This window comes from Diceros bicornis, chromosome 12 (assembly GCF_020826845.1).
Source record: "Diceros bicornis minor isolate mBicDic1 chromosome 12, mDicBic1.mat.cur, whole genome shotgun sequence".
NCBI lineage: Eukaryota > Metazoa > Chordata > Mammalia > Perissodactyla > Rhinocerotidae > Diceros > Diceros bicornis.
The window spans coordinates 75,458,741-75,471,573 of NC_080751.1; the positions used below are offsets into that span (position 1 = coordinate 75,458,741).

General features: G+C 46.6%; 1 protein-coding gene across 2 annotated transcripts in view; it reads left to right on the top strand.

Annotated features, from left to right (window-relative positions):
- The window catches only part of EIPR1 (EARP complex and GARP complex interacting protein 1), a 145,593-nt gene continuing 132,760 nt past the window's right edge, over nt 1-12,833 (top strand). Inside the window, exon 1 of one of the 2 annotated variants that reach the window (XM_058551855.1) lies at nt 1-158. In XM_058551855.1, coding sequence (XP_058407838.1) covers nt 117-158 — 42 coding nt within the window. In that variant the 5' untranslated portion in view covers nt 1-116. The remainder of the gene's footprint in view (nt 159-12,833) is intronic. The other variant, XM_058551856.1, reaches the window with a different exon arrangement.

Sequence of the window (12,833 nt, forward strand, 5' to 3'; positions counted from 1 at the left end):
GGGTGGGCCAGAAAGAGCCCGGTTCGGCGCCGCTTGGCCGGGAGCGAATGAATGGGCGCTGAGCTGGGGGCTTGCCCGCTCTCGGGACCGATCTTAGGCGTGTGAGCGGCCGCAGCATGGAGGACGACGCGCCGGTGATCTACGGGCTGGAGTTCCAGGTGGGTCACGGGAGGGCCCCACGGCGTCCCGCCGTTTGCAGAGCGAGGCCCGCGCAGGTTCCCGGTTCCCTCTCTGCAGCTAAAACACTGAGGCTTCGGGAGGCTAAAGGGCCTGGTCGTCCAGGCCGGGCCGAGGTCTTGCGTGACATCACTTGGTCATCCAGGACGGGCGGGGGTCCTGCGTGACCTCACTTGGTCACCCAGGAGGGGCCGGGGTCCTGCGTGACCTCACTTGGTCACCCAGGACGGGCCGGGGTCCTGCGTGACCTCGCTTGGTCACCCAGGACGGGCCGGGGTTCTGCGTGACCTCTCTTGGTCACCCAGGACGGGCCGGGGTCCTGCGTGACCTCTCTTGGTCACCCACGACGGGCGGGGGTCCTGCGTGACATCACTTGGTCACCCAGGACGGGCCGGGGTCCTGCGTGACATCACTTGGTCACCCAGGACGAGCGGGGGTCCTGCGTGACACAGGGTGAGTGCATCTTCTGCCAATGTACTTATTAACCTTTTGATCTCCTTAAGAAATCTCCTAAATAACCCAGAGGGTTTGATCTTCAGTGTTGGATCTTTGAGGTAACTAAAATGTTATTTCCTGGGATTTGACAAATCGATGGAGTGGATCCTTGCCTTAGGCGTCAAATATTTTATCTGAATTTCTTCTTTGTCTTAAAAGAAGTAGCTGATTTTTGTAGTTCTTTAGACAACTCCTGAGCCATGATTTTCTTCAATTTGAAGAACCATTACTGCAGTAAACATAAAAAGAACTGAAAATTATAGTGGAGGTTTGGTTTCAGTGACATTCAAATTGCTGTGGAGAACAGTTTACATTAGAAGATGGGGATCTGATTATTGACCATTGACTGAGGGTAATGAGGTTTGGAGGGGAAAGCAAATACTACAGCAAATAAAAGGCAGAAGGCCAGCATAAAGGGGTTATTAAAATAAGAAAATGCTGAGCACATTAGTGTTTATGGAGCATTTTGGTGTCATATGACTGCCATCTTTGAGCTCCTAGGAAGGGACTGTGGAGTTGTGTTCATGATTTTGGTTCTTTTTATTTTTGTATATTTAAAAGTTTTAAAAAACCCAAGTAGTTCTTTTTTTTTTGACGATGAAGATTGGCCCTGAGCTAACATCCATTGCCACTCTTCCTCTTTTTGCTGAGGAAGATTAGCCCTGAGCTAACATCTGTGCCCATCTTCCTCTATTTTCTTTTTTCTTTGTACATGGGATGCCGCCACAGCATGGCTTGGTGAGCGGTGCGTAGGTCCGTGCTCAGGATCTGAACCTGCGACCCCCCGGCTGCGGAATTGGAACGCATGAACTTAACCACTAAGCCACTGGGCTGGCCCCCAAGTAGTTCTTATGAGTTGTTTAAGAAGTCAAATTGCTGAGAATCTGATTAATTAAATCAGCAGGCTCTAAACACTCCCTTTCCATCTTATCTGATTCTCTGAGAACAACCACTTTCAACTTTTTAAAAATGGTCTCTTCTAGTCTTTACCTTGCCTGCTTTTATCTCTTGGACATAATCTGGTGACTGAATGTCACGTCACATGAAGATTTTTCGCTTTTTTTACACTCTCGGCTTGCCTTCCTTTAGATCCCCAGTATAGTTATATCACAAATTTTTGCCAAAACCATATTCAGGGTTTTCATTTTTCTATTTGTATAAATATTGTTGACTGCTGATTCAAAGTAGGGTACTATGATTTCATTGTTTTTCTTGTACAGCTTTTCATTTTTCCCATAGTTATTAAGTGCTTCCTTTTTTCATTTGTTTAGTTTTCCTTGTATTGTACTGGTGAGCCTTGACATCCTATCACAGCTCTGAGGATGCTGTGTGATATGGTTTTCCACGAGGCTGACCCATCAGGTCACCCATTGGTTCTGTTGTTTCGTTTTCCTGGAAACATCCCACCTGGGGCCGCTTCCTCTTCCTTCTTGCTCCAGTTGCATCTGCTTTCTCACAAAACCTCTAACCCAGCTTTCATCCTGTGTGGGGTTTTGTTTTCGTTTCATTTTGGTAGATTTTTCTGCGTAGATGGTATGTGACAGTCATATGACAGGGCATTTAATGGTCACAACAGCCCTGGGAGTAGGTATTATTCTTTGCCATTTAAAAATTGAGGACACTTGGGTTTAGAGCGCTGAAACCTCTTGTGGTTCTTAGAGAAGCTGGTTCAGGCCTGGGTTCCTCCCAATCAGTGCTCTCTTTGCTTTGCGAGGCCTTTTGTTCAGAACAAGACACCCTGGCTCCTACATGTTTAGGTCCTCATTTATAGTATCGATGCTATAGTATAGTCAGAGACAGACATTCAAGAGCAGGCCCCCCTTTCCTCTCAGTGGACAGCAGGGCTGAGAAAGACATCTTATTTCTCTTCTGTCCCCTAGAAGGTGCATAATACCTGTTTGCTGGATCAGTGAATCAGTCAAGGTAATTGGAAGATGGGAGCAGGGCAACCTAAGCCAAAATCAGGCTGCAATCTTGGTCACAAACAGTTCACAGATATTGTTTAGGTGTTGCCCCTCCAGAGGCACACTGGTCTCAGAGAACTGTGCTTCTTTGCCTGTGTCTGGGGGTGTCACTGCCTGCGTCCTCTTCAGCATCTTCTCTCAGCTCTGATCTTCTTCATCTTTGAGGTTTCTTCTTAGAGTGTGCTTTTGGATTATAGATGCTTCTGAGTTTCGTTGAAGGTAGGTTTATGTTTCATTGTCCTTCTTGCTTTGTATGATTTCCTAGAGTTTGGGAAGAGAGAAATGATTTTTCAGGCCACGCATATAATTCAGTGCATGGGCCTACTGATAGGAATCAGGCACCTGACAGGGATTGGTCTTCAACTGACTGTCATACTTTTGCCTAAATAGTTCAAGGGAATAGATATGAACGTTTTCCTGGGAAATAGCAAGGCTCAGGAGAAGCCCAGAGAGCCCAACCAAGTGAAATAAAAGGAAAACTTCAATTTGGAGACTATTTTGATGCTTTGTTTTTATTATTCTTGTTTGTTTATGTTGTGGGTTTAGTTGGAACCCTCAGACATGTTTCTGGTTCCAGCTTACTCACTTGCTGGCTTTTCTCTTTTTCTCCCTCAAAAAATATGTGGCTCAGAATGGATATACAGTCTGTATGTGTATATGTGTATGATTTATGCGTGTCCCTGTAACGTGCAGGTTTCTCTTCTGGGTGTTCTCCTTCTGTACCTCGCATCCTCTGTGCTGATTCTAATTCTATGTGTTTCCATTTTCATGGCTTGGGTGATCTAGGGCGTGGCATTCCTATCACATTTGCTTTGCAAGATGATGGCTGAAAATCTATTTACATTAATAAGACACGTAATACTATCATTTCTTGGGTGAGTTTCAGGACTCTTTTTCTTAAAGGGAGGAGAATTATTTTACAGGACTTACAGTAACTGTGATCAAATAGTAAATGAGTTTGCTGCTTCCAAACTGATGCACAAAGACATTGCATTTCACAGTGACAAATTTAAGCACAAAGCCATCTCATGGTTTCATTTTATAGATTTGTTGCATATTCGAATATTGTATATATTATTCTTTATTAATTATTATGATCTTTATTATAAATATTTCTCCAGAATTGTTTGTCTCCTGCAAGCTTATTTCTTTGAACCTTTGATGTTAAGAAGACCTTGTTGGGGGCTGGCCCCGTGGCTTAGCGGTTAAGTGCTCGCACTCCGCTACTGGCAGCCCGGGTTCGGATCCCGGGTGCGCACTGACACACCGCTTGTCTGGCCATGCTGAGGCGGCGTCCCACATACAGCAACTAGAAGGATGTGCAACTATGACGTACAACTATCTACTGGGGCTTTGGGGAAAAAAAGGAGGAGGATTGGCAATAGATGTTAGCTCAGGGCCGGTCTTCCTCAGCAAAAAGAGGAGGATTGGCAGATGTTAGCTCAGGGCTGATCTTCCTCACAAAAAAAAGAAGACCTTTTTTAGTTTAGTTGTGAGGGCCAATGGTCATTTAGCAGACACCCGAGGGATCCCTGTGCTAGCACTGAGGGCGTACAGGGCAGTGCGACTTCAGCTATGGTGGCGTGGGGCACACTTAGGTGGGAGAGGCAGGCATGTGACTTAGAATAACCAGTCCTGTGGATGGAGCAGTGGAGGTGTGGACAGAGTGGGGCATGTCCCATGGCTCCCATTTAAGCCCAGAGAAAACCCAGAGTGGCCCTTCTTAGAAGTTAAGGATGTGAGCTCAGCCAGGCCAGAAAGGACCAGGTGGGTTTTAGGACTGGCGAGAATGATGACTTTCCCTGGAATTGCCACCAGGCTAGTAAGCCAGCAGTGGAAATTGTGTGAGCCACATAGAAGTAGGAGCGAGTGAGAGGCCAGCTTCCTGGCACCTGCCTGGTGTTCTGGGAGTTTCACCTGGAGTCTTGTGGTCAGTGCAGCAAGGAGAGAGGAGCAGGCTGGGGACTTGTTGCCTTTATACCGTCAGCCCACCAAGGGAAGGGCCGGTTAGCACTTGGGTCTGCCTGCTGCCAGGTCAGGACGTTGCTGTGTCATCAGGCTCACCTCTGGAAGGCTCACAGAGTTTACCTGTTAGGTCAAAGACAGATATTCAGTTTTTCAAGTGCTTTTAGTATCCATGGAACTGATCGTACAATCATATGATTTTTCCCTTTTGGTCTCTTTGGTTAGTTATATTCCTATCTTTCTAAATGTTTGAATTCCATTTGATCATGAAATAGGCCTCTGCTGGGTTCTGTTAAATATTTTACTTAGAATTTTTTCATTTATATTTATAATGTAATTTTCTGTATATTTTCTTGCTTGAGTTTTGTTATCTGTGTTATGCTGGCCGCATACGAAGCATTAGGGAGCTTTCCTTCTGTTTCCGTGCCTGAAATGACTTGAGCGTGTTTGTGTTGCCTGTTCCTAAGGCTCAGTGCTCTCCCACCACTGGCTTTCTGATTGGTGGTAACTGGTTGTTCAGATATCTTTCTTTCTTTTGAGATAACGTTTGGTAGTTTAGATTTCCCTAGGAAATTCATTCATTTATTCACTTGACAGTGCCAGGCAGTACTCTGTGCCCCTGGAATGCAGAGCAGGACACAGACATATCCCGACCCTCCTGGGTGGGCGTACCTGGATGCACAGCGAGGCATGTGTGCAGGACCAAGGTGGAGGGGGTCTCAGAGTTGAAGAGAACAGTCTTTTAGGTGGTTCTTTTTTTTTTTTTTCCCTTTATCCTTATTATTTTATTGTGTATTTCCTAAAAAACAAGACATCTACTTACATTATCACAGCATAATTCTCAAATTGGGAATTAAAATGAATACAGTGCTATTATAGGTGGTTCTTTTTTAAATGTCATCAGTTGGGTGCTTAATTTATTTGTTTTCATTCTTTTTCATTAATATAGCACGTAGAGGCTGGCCCGGTGGAGTAGCGGTTAAGTTCCCGCGTTCTACTTTGGCGGCCCTGGGTTCTCCGGTTGGGACCCTGGGCGCGGACCTACTCACAGCTCATCAAGCCATGCTGAGGCGGCGTCCCCTATAGAAGAGCTACAACTCTGCACTGGGGCTTTGGGGAGAAAAGGGAAAAAAGAGGAAGATTGGCAACAGACGTTAGCACAGGGCCAATCTTCCTCCAAAAAAAAAAAATACAGCACTTAGACCCATGAATTTTTTTCCGAGCACTGACTTCTTGATTTTACTGTTTTCTGGATACCTTGCCGCTTGAATTTGATCTCTTTGTTGCGAGAGCTTCCTCAGTGCTGCCCTGCCCCGCTGTGCCTTCAGGGTGGCTGTCTGTGTGTCCTTCCCTCAGTGGTTCTGTCTTCATTCCCAGGAGCTCTGCAGCTCAGCCTCCATCATCAGCTGTCCCACCTCCTCTTCTCTAAGCTGGGCTTTCACTTGTTCCCTTTTTCTTTCTATTCTTTGCTTCCCTCTCCTTTTTGAAGAGGTCATTGCTGCATTAAGTTTTATCAGTGTGCCGATGCGTATCCTCACAGTTTTAGGTCTTCTGTGGCCACCTCTTCTGTTAGTGTATGCATTTTTTGATGTCTTTTCCTGTTCCTCCCGCCTCGCTGTCCCTCTGTCCCGCTGCTTTGCAGGGCTCCTGTGCCGGCTCCTTCCATCATGGCCTTTTCCTGAGGGAGCCTTCCAGGCTGGCTCGCTGCAGGATCTGTACGTGGAGTCGGGCCAGCCCCATACCCCAGGCTGGCACGGGTTCTTGAGACACGGGGTTTTGTTTGTGAGTAAATTCTTCAGCTGTCATTTATCCTGAGGCGTAGGAGATTGGCAGAGGCCGGCTACCCACAATGCAGCATCCCTCCTTGGCTCCATGGAGCCACAGGCTGCTTCCTGAGGAGATGCCAGTGGGCCCTGCCTGCCCTGCTCCTATTCTTACCGAGTGTGTGCGGGAGCACTTGCAGCCAGTCCGAGAGCCTGTTCCTGTTGTCCCATACTTGGTGGTGCCCCTCCAGGCGCACACTTGGCTCGGAGAACTGTGCTCCTCTGTGTCTGGGGTGTCACTGCCTGTGTCCTCTTCAGCATCCTCTCTCGGCTCTGATCTTCTCCATCTTTGAGGCTTCTTCTTGTAGTGTGCTTTTGGATTATAGATGGTTCCAAGTTTAATTGAAGACAGAGTTTATGTTTCTGCTTTTCATTCTCCTTGCTTTTGTATGATTTCCTGGAGTTTGGGAAGAGAGAATTGAATTGTTTAGCCCGCTGTTTGAAAGCCTGAGGTCCAGATTGACTTGATGAGGTAGCAAGGTGGAGGCTGAGCTGGAATATAGAGACTCACATCAGGAAAGTTGATTAAGACGTTGTGAAAATATGATTTAAGCAAGGAATAGGGAAGGGTGGCAGGGGGGATGGAGAGGAGATGTGGAAGGCCCAGAATGCACAGTTATTGCATGGAATGGTTGGAGAGGAGGGAGTGAGGGGCCTTGTTAGCTGGAAGGGTGAGCAGGTCTGTGGAGGGGGACTCGGGATCAGTTTGGTTAAGCGGCACTGATGAGAACTGGTTAGTGGGCATGAGATTAACGTTTGGAAATCATCAGCCCAGTTGTGACAGTGATACCTGTGGGAAAGGGAGTCTGTGTAGGAAGAAAGTGTGGACGAGAAGAGTCAGGATAGGACCGTGGGAGCAAACCGACAGTGTAAGGAGGGGGTTGGAGAGAGGACTGGAAGGAGTGACGAGACACGAAGGGGTCCTCAAGGCAAAGGGAAGGAGGGGACTTGTGTCCGGGGAGTCTGGAGCTCCAGCAGGGGGCTGGAGACAGGCCCTCGGGTCTGACGGCTGTGACTAGGGCCATAGGGAGGGCAGTGTCATGGGGTGGCAGAGGTGAGGAATTGATGGCGTTGAGGGAGGCTTTCTGTATCTACGCCACCATTACGTTCAGCAGTGAGTGGAAGAACAAAGGTTTGGCAGTAGCTTGAGAGGGACATGAGTCAACGTAAGATGTTTTCAAAGGATAAGGAGAGGTGTGAGCTACTTTTCCCTTTAAGGGGAAGAAACCAGAGAATAGGAGAGGGAAAGGGAAGAGAGAGGGCTGAGGGGTTTCTTGCGCTGTAGGTTGGCTGGGAGCCAGGGAGCGCTCCTTCTCCAGGCAGGAGGCCCCGATGGCTTGTTTCCCTGTTGAAGTGGGAGGCTACTTTTTTGCTGAAAGATAGGGCTGGGTTGCACTTGGAGCTTGAGAAGAGGCAGGCAACATCTGCCACAGGCAGTCAGAGTGGAGTGGGCGACAGACAGGCGACAGCCCAAAGAGGGCTGAAAGGCCAACGTTTGGCCTATGGGAGTGAGTGTGTGAATGAATGAATGCATGATCATGTCCTTATGTGACTGAGTGAATGGACGATCATGACCTGTGTGAGCATGTGAATGAGTGAATGTGTGATAGTGTACTGTGTGAACATGTGAATGAATGTGTGATCATGTACTGTGTGAACACGTGAATGAATGAACTCATGATCATATACTGTGAGGGGGAATGCATGATCATGTCCTGTGTGAATGTGTGAATGAATGAATGTGTGATCATGTACTGTGTGAACATGTGAATGAATAAATGCGTGAACATGTACTGTGTGAACATGTAAATTAAGGAATGTGTGATCATGTGCTGCATGAGCTTGTGAACGAGTGAATGTGCCTTACAGCCTTTGGGCCTTCAGAAGCATAGTGTTATTACTACAATTCTCTGTTAGTAACTCAGAGGTTGTTTTTCTTTTAATGCACTCCAGACCTTTGACTGTGTTTTTTGGGTGTGGGAGATGAGAACCAGGTGGTTAGCGAGCACAGAATAAAGAAGTTGGGACTTTCCCTCCTTTTCCTTCTTCTCTCTTTTGTTTTAAGGAAATAATGTATTAGAACCCTGGGGAGTTGATCTGCTCTGTGAAGACAGAGATTTAGGTGATGTCTTCAGCATACTGGTGATTTGGGGGGCAGCTCTTGGTAAAGAGGTCATTTCTGGAGGGAGATTGCTTATCGAAGGAGGTTAAACTGACCCTGAGTCTCTACTGCCTAAAGCAGAAGTCTTCTCCACTTGCTCTCCTCCTAGGTGGCCTTTATCTTATCCGGAGGGTGGCTCTTGATGGGGAGACTTTGATGAAGACCTATGGCTGAGGACAGTCTGCTCCCCGTTATCTACTTGCTCAATCTAATGAGCAAATGAATACAGATTTGCATTTCCCAAGGAGTTTTGTACACTCAGTTAGTACTCCTAGGTACTGATACCTCTGCCTCCTGTAAAGGGTAGGACTCGTCTTAACGTTTCTGATGATCCTTCCCTGCTGTTACCTTGACTACTCTGCATCTGCAGTTGCCTCTTCCTGGTTTGGTTCACTGCATGGTGGTGGTAGACTAGAAAGACAGCTCTGAAGAAAACACCACGGCCTTTCTTTGAGAGCAGGAGAGAACACATGGAATTATGGTAAAATGACCCATGTTCTGACTTCAACCCAATATGTAAACATCTTACTGTGCTGTCACTTCCCTGCGTCACCGTCATAGAAGGAGACCTGGACCTCAGGCCGGAGTCTGCGTTCTTCTTCCTCTCTAGGAGCTTGGGACCATTTCTGGTCCTCAGTGTCTTTATCTTCCCAGTGGGCATAACATGATCCTGTCTTCCTGTCTCCCTCACTGATTCGTGGGGGTGAACCAAGATGTAAAATACGTGGATGTTTTGTGACCCATCATACTATAAAAATTTGGTGTTATTTTGATAGGGTCATTGGAACACCTCAAAACCATCGTTATGACTAGACTTAGAAAGGTCATTTTATCATTTGCCTAATCAAAGTGGCAGAATTACAGACATAGATATACATCTGTCACCCAAATGGCCAGAGTTAAATTATTCTTGTAATTTTACCCAATAAATGTACTAGAAAGAGCTTAAACGTTTATGAGATTTCACTGTAATTTTTAAAGGTGCAGTTTAAATGTTTTTATAAGAGTGATTTTTCCCCCTCAGTTTTTCATAAAGTGTCTTCTTGTGTGAGATGGAACAAGGCAGTTTCAAATTCGTGGTGCTTTACTCTCTGAAATAGATGATCTGTTCAGACTTTTTTTGCATGTTTACCATTATTCCTCCCCAGGCGTGCAATTCTTGGCTCTGTAAATTGCTTTAGGATTAAGCAAACTGAATGCTGGTTCATTTTGGCACACAAGTAGCTTCTCTATCTCTGAATTACTCTTATTTTTCAGTCTGGTAGCCACTGATACAATTTATTTCTTTTTTGTTTTCTTCTATTTTAAAGTGATGGCATTTAATCCTGCCTTCTGTCTAAAGTTGAGCTTGTGGGTGCATCTGAATAAAGTTAATTTGCTGAAATATGGTCTGTGCCAGTATTTTTGATGCTTAACCATTTACCATCTTGCTTTTTTGGTGCCTGGTCCCCTCTCTCCTAATGCGAGTCTGTTACCTGAGGACAGGGCCTTTGTCTTATACCTCTGTGATACTCTGCACAACACCACCACTGTGCAGGGGTGTATTCAGCTCTTAATTGCTGACTTGAAGTGTAGTGAGGTCTTTTAATAGAAAAATAATCTATTCCCTCCCAGATAAGTCCTCTCCTGGGTCCTATTTTTGGAGACTCTCAGACTCTTTCCATCTGGGGCGACAACATGTGCCTCCATTTGCGTCTGAGTGTTCTTGTCTGAAGGTGGAGCTAGTCCTGCGTCCTCTCTGCTTGGTGGGATTCAGCCTCCGGGGCAGTCAGGGTTTTCTCTTCCAGGAATGCCGTGGACCCTTCCTCATCAGAGTCATTCTTCTCTAAGCAAGGGGCATTTAAATTGGATGGGATTTAGAGGGTCTGTGAATTTGCTGATATGACATACAAGATTCTATGTATATGTATGTACATTTTTGGCAGAAGATCTGTAGATTCACAAAGAATTCATCAGTTTTGCAGAGGGCTAAGACTCCAGAAATTGTCTAGCCAAGTTTTGCTGAAGAGGGTGTAGGCAGACTGACAGTGGGACCCCTGAAAGTACTTTAAGTAGTTGAATTGGCTGAAATAGGTATTTTTTTCCTCCAAATGTCTAATAGTGTGAATACTGCTTCAGACATGTATTTTCTTGGTTTTGCTGAGACATATTTTAGTAGTTGATGTTTCTGGGCCGTTGACTCTTTTGAGGAGGGGTGGGAACATCCGTGATATGGTCAGAGTTTCTGAGAGCAGTACATGAGATTGTTCTCTCCAAACCTTTTTGCAGTGGACCCCCAGAAGATCTTGTTGTGGCCCCAATTGTGGAAACCAAGTCAAAACTCGACAGGCTAAATGGACAGAACAACTGTTAAACTGTTTCTCTTCCTCAGTTTTAAAAAGAATGAATCAAGAAATTGAGAAATGTATGTAGGAATTGGATGTGGTGGAGGAGGAAGGAGGACGTCAAGACTGTTTCTGGCTGCATCGGGGTTGGGGGAAAGCATGTGGGCAGAGTGGGCCCGTTTAGTGAACCGGAGGAGGCAGTGTCAGCTTCCTGTTGCTGTAGTCACAAATCAGCACCCGCCTACCCTTTAGAAGAACAGCGCTTTATCGCCTCATGGTGGCGTAGTTCAGAATCCCAATGTGGGCCTCCCTGGGCTACAATCAAGGCATTAGCAGGGTTTCATTCCTTCCTGGAAGCTCAGGGAGAATTTGTTACCTTGCCTTTTCTAGCTACTAGAGGCCACTCATATTCCTTGGTTCATGGACTCCTTCTTCCATCTTCAAAGCCAGGAACAGCTGCCCAATCCTTCTCCAGCTGCCTGCAACCCTCTCACGGCTGCCTGCCTCCCTCTCATGGCTGCCTGCCTCCCTCTCATGGCTGCCTGCGTACCTCTCCCAGCCGTCCAAGTCCTTCTCATTCTGCCACCTCTCGGGTTCTCTTTTCTGTCATTACATACCTCTCTGGCTACAGCCAGGAAAGATTTTTCTGATTAGATAATCTAGGATAGTCTTTCCATCTCAAGATCCTTAATCTAATCACACCCGCACGGTCCCTTTGCCGTGTAAGTTAACATATGCACAGGTTCCAGGCATTAGGATGTGGACATTTTTGGGGGGCTGTTATTCTGCCTCCCACAGGCATCAAAGCATGAGCTACAGGGACTTGATCTAGGCACAGTTACTGGTTATACTGCAAGAGAGCTGGGTTTGAATGTATAAGCCTGAAGTACTAGTCACAGCACTAATATTAACCAGTTGTATAATCTTTTCCTCTCTAAGCCTTAGATTCTTCACTTGAAATTCCTAATTTTGTCTTTTAATTGTTGAATGTGTTAAGCGTAGGTATTGTAATTTATGCTGTGTTGCACTGCCCAGATCTCTCTTGCAGGAAATCCATCAGCTTTCTGGGATTGGTGGCTGAGAGTTCTTAGCTGGGTCCTGCTCTGGGGTTGCCTTCAGAGAACAGAGCCCCTTTGCCCTAAGTCACACCCCTCTCCAGGGGCAGCCTGCATCCAGTGACTGATCACTGGGGGTGGGGGTGGGTGGTAAAGAGGCCTGGCCATCTTGCCCCAACTCTGAAGGGCTATCCCAGCTCCTGACTCCCCATGATGCATTGCAGTCCCACTTTTCTCCTGCCCCATGCTGCTTCCTGTACCCCTCACTTGGCATAGTCCCGAGAGCACCCCCAGTGAATCTCCTGTGCACAAACTTCTCGTGTTAGAGCTTGTTTCCCAGGGAACCTGATCATCTGAATGCTTGGCAGGCCTTTTTCTGTTGTTTGTTGTCTGGTTTTTTATCAAACGATTTTGTCTTGCTCTATGACTGGTTATTTTTGATTGAATGTTAGACACTGTATGTGGAAAATTGTAGTAGCCTTGGATGTCTTTATCGCCCTCCAGAGGGTTTACTCTTACTTCTGGCAGGCAGCTGGCTGGCCTGGGAGCACCAGCATGCTCAGACCACCGTGAATCTGATCAGGGACAGAAGATTGGAGCTTTAGTGGTGTGGTTGATCTCATTCTAGTTCACTTTGCTCCTAGGCCTCAGCGGACTGCTGGCCCCTCCTCTGAGGTGGGCCCTGCGCTCTGTGTTTGTGCCCTCAGCCCCTGAGTCTGTCAGAAGCTCTCCTCAACCGCTTCACTGCACTTTCCAAATTGACGAATGCCTCTAGGTGAAAGTGGGCCAGAGGCCGGCCTTGCCTCTCTAAACTTTCTTTCCTGGATCTTGGCCTTTCTTCGTTGCCGTGGTAGCTTTCTGATGCCTTG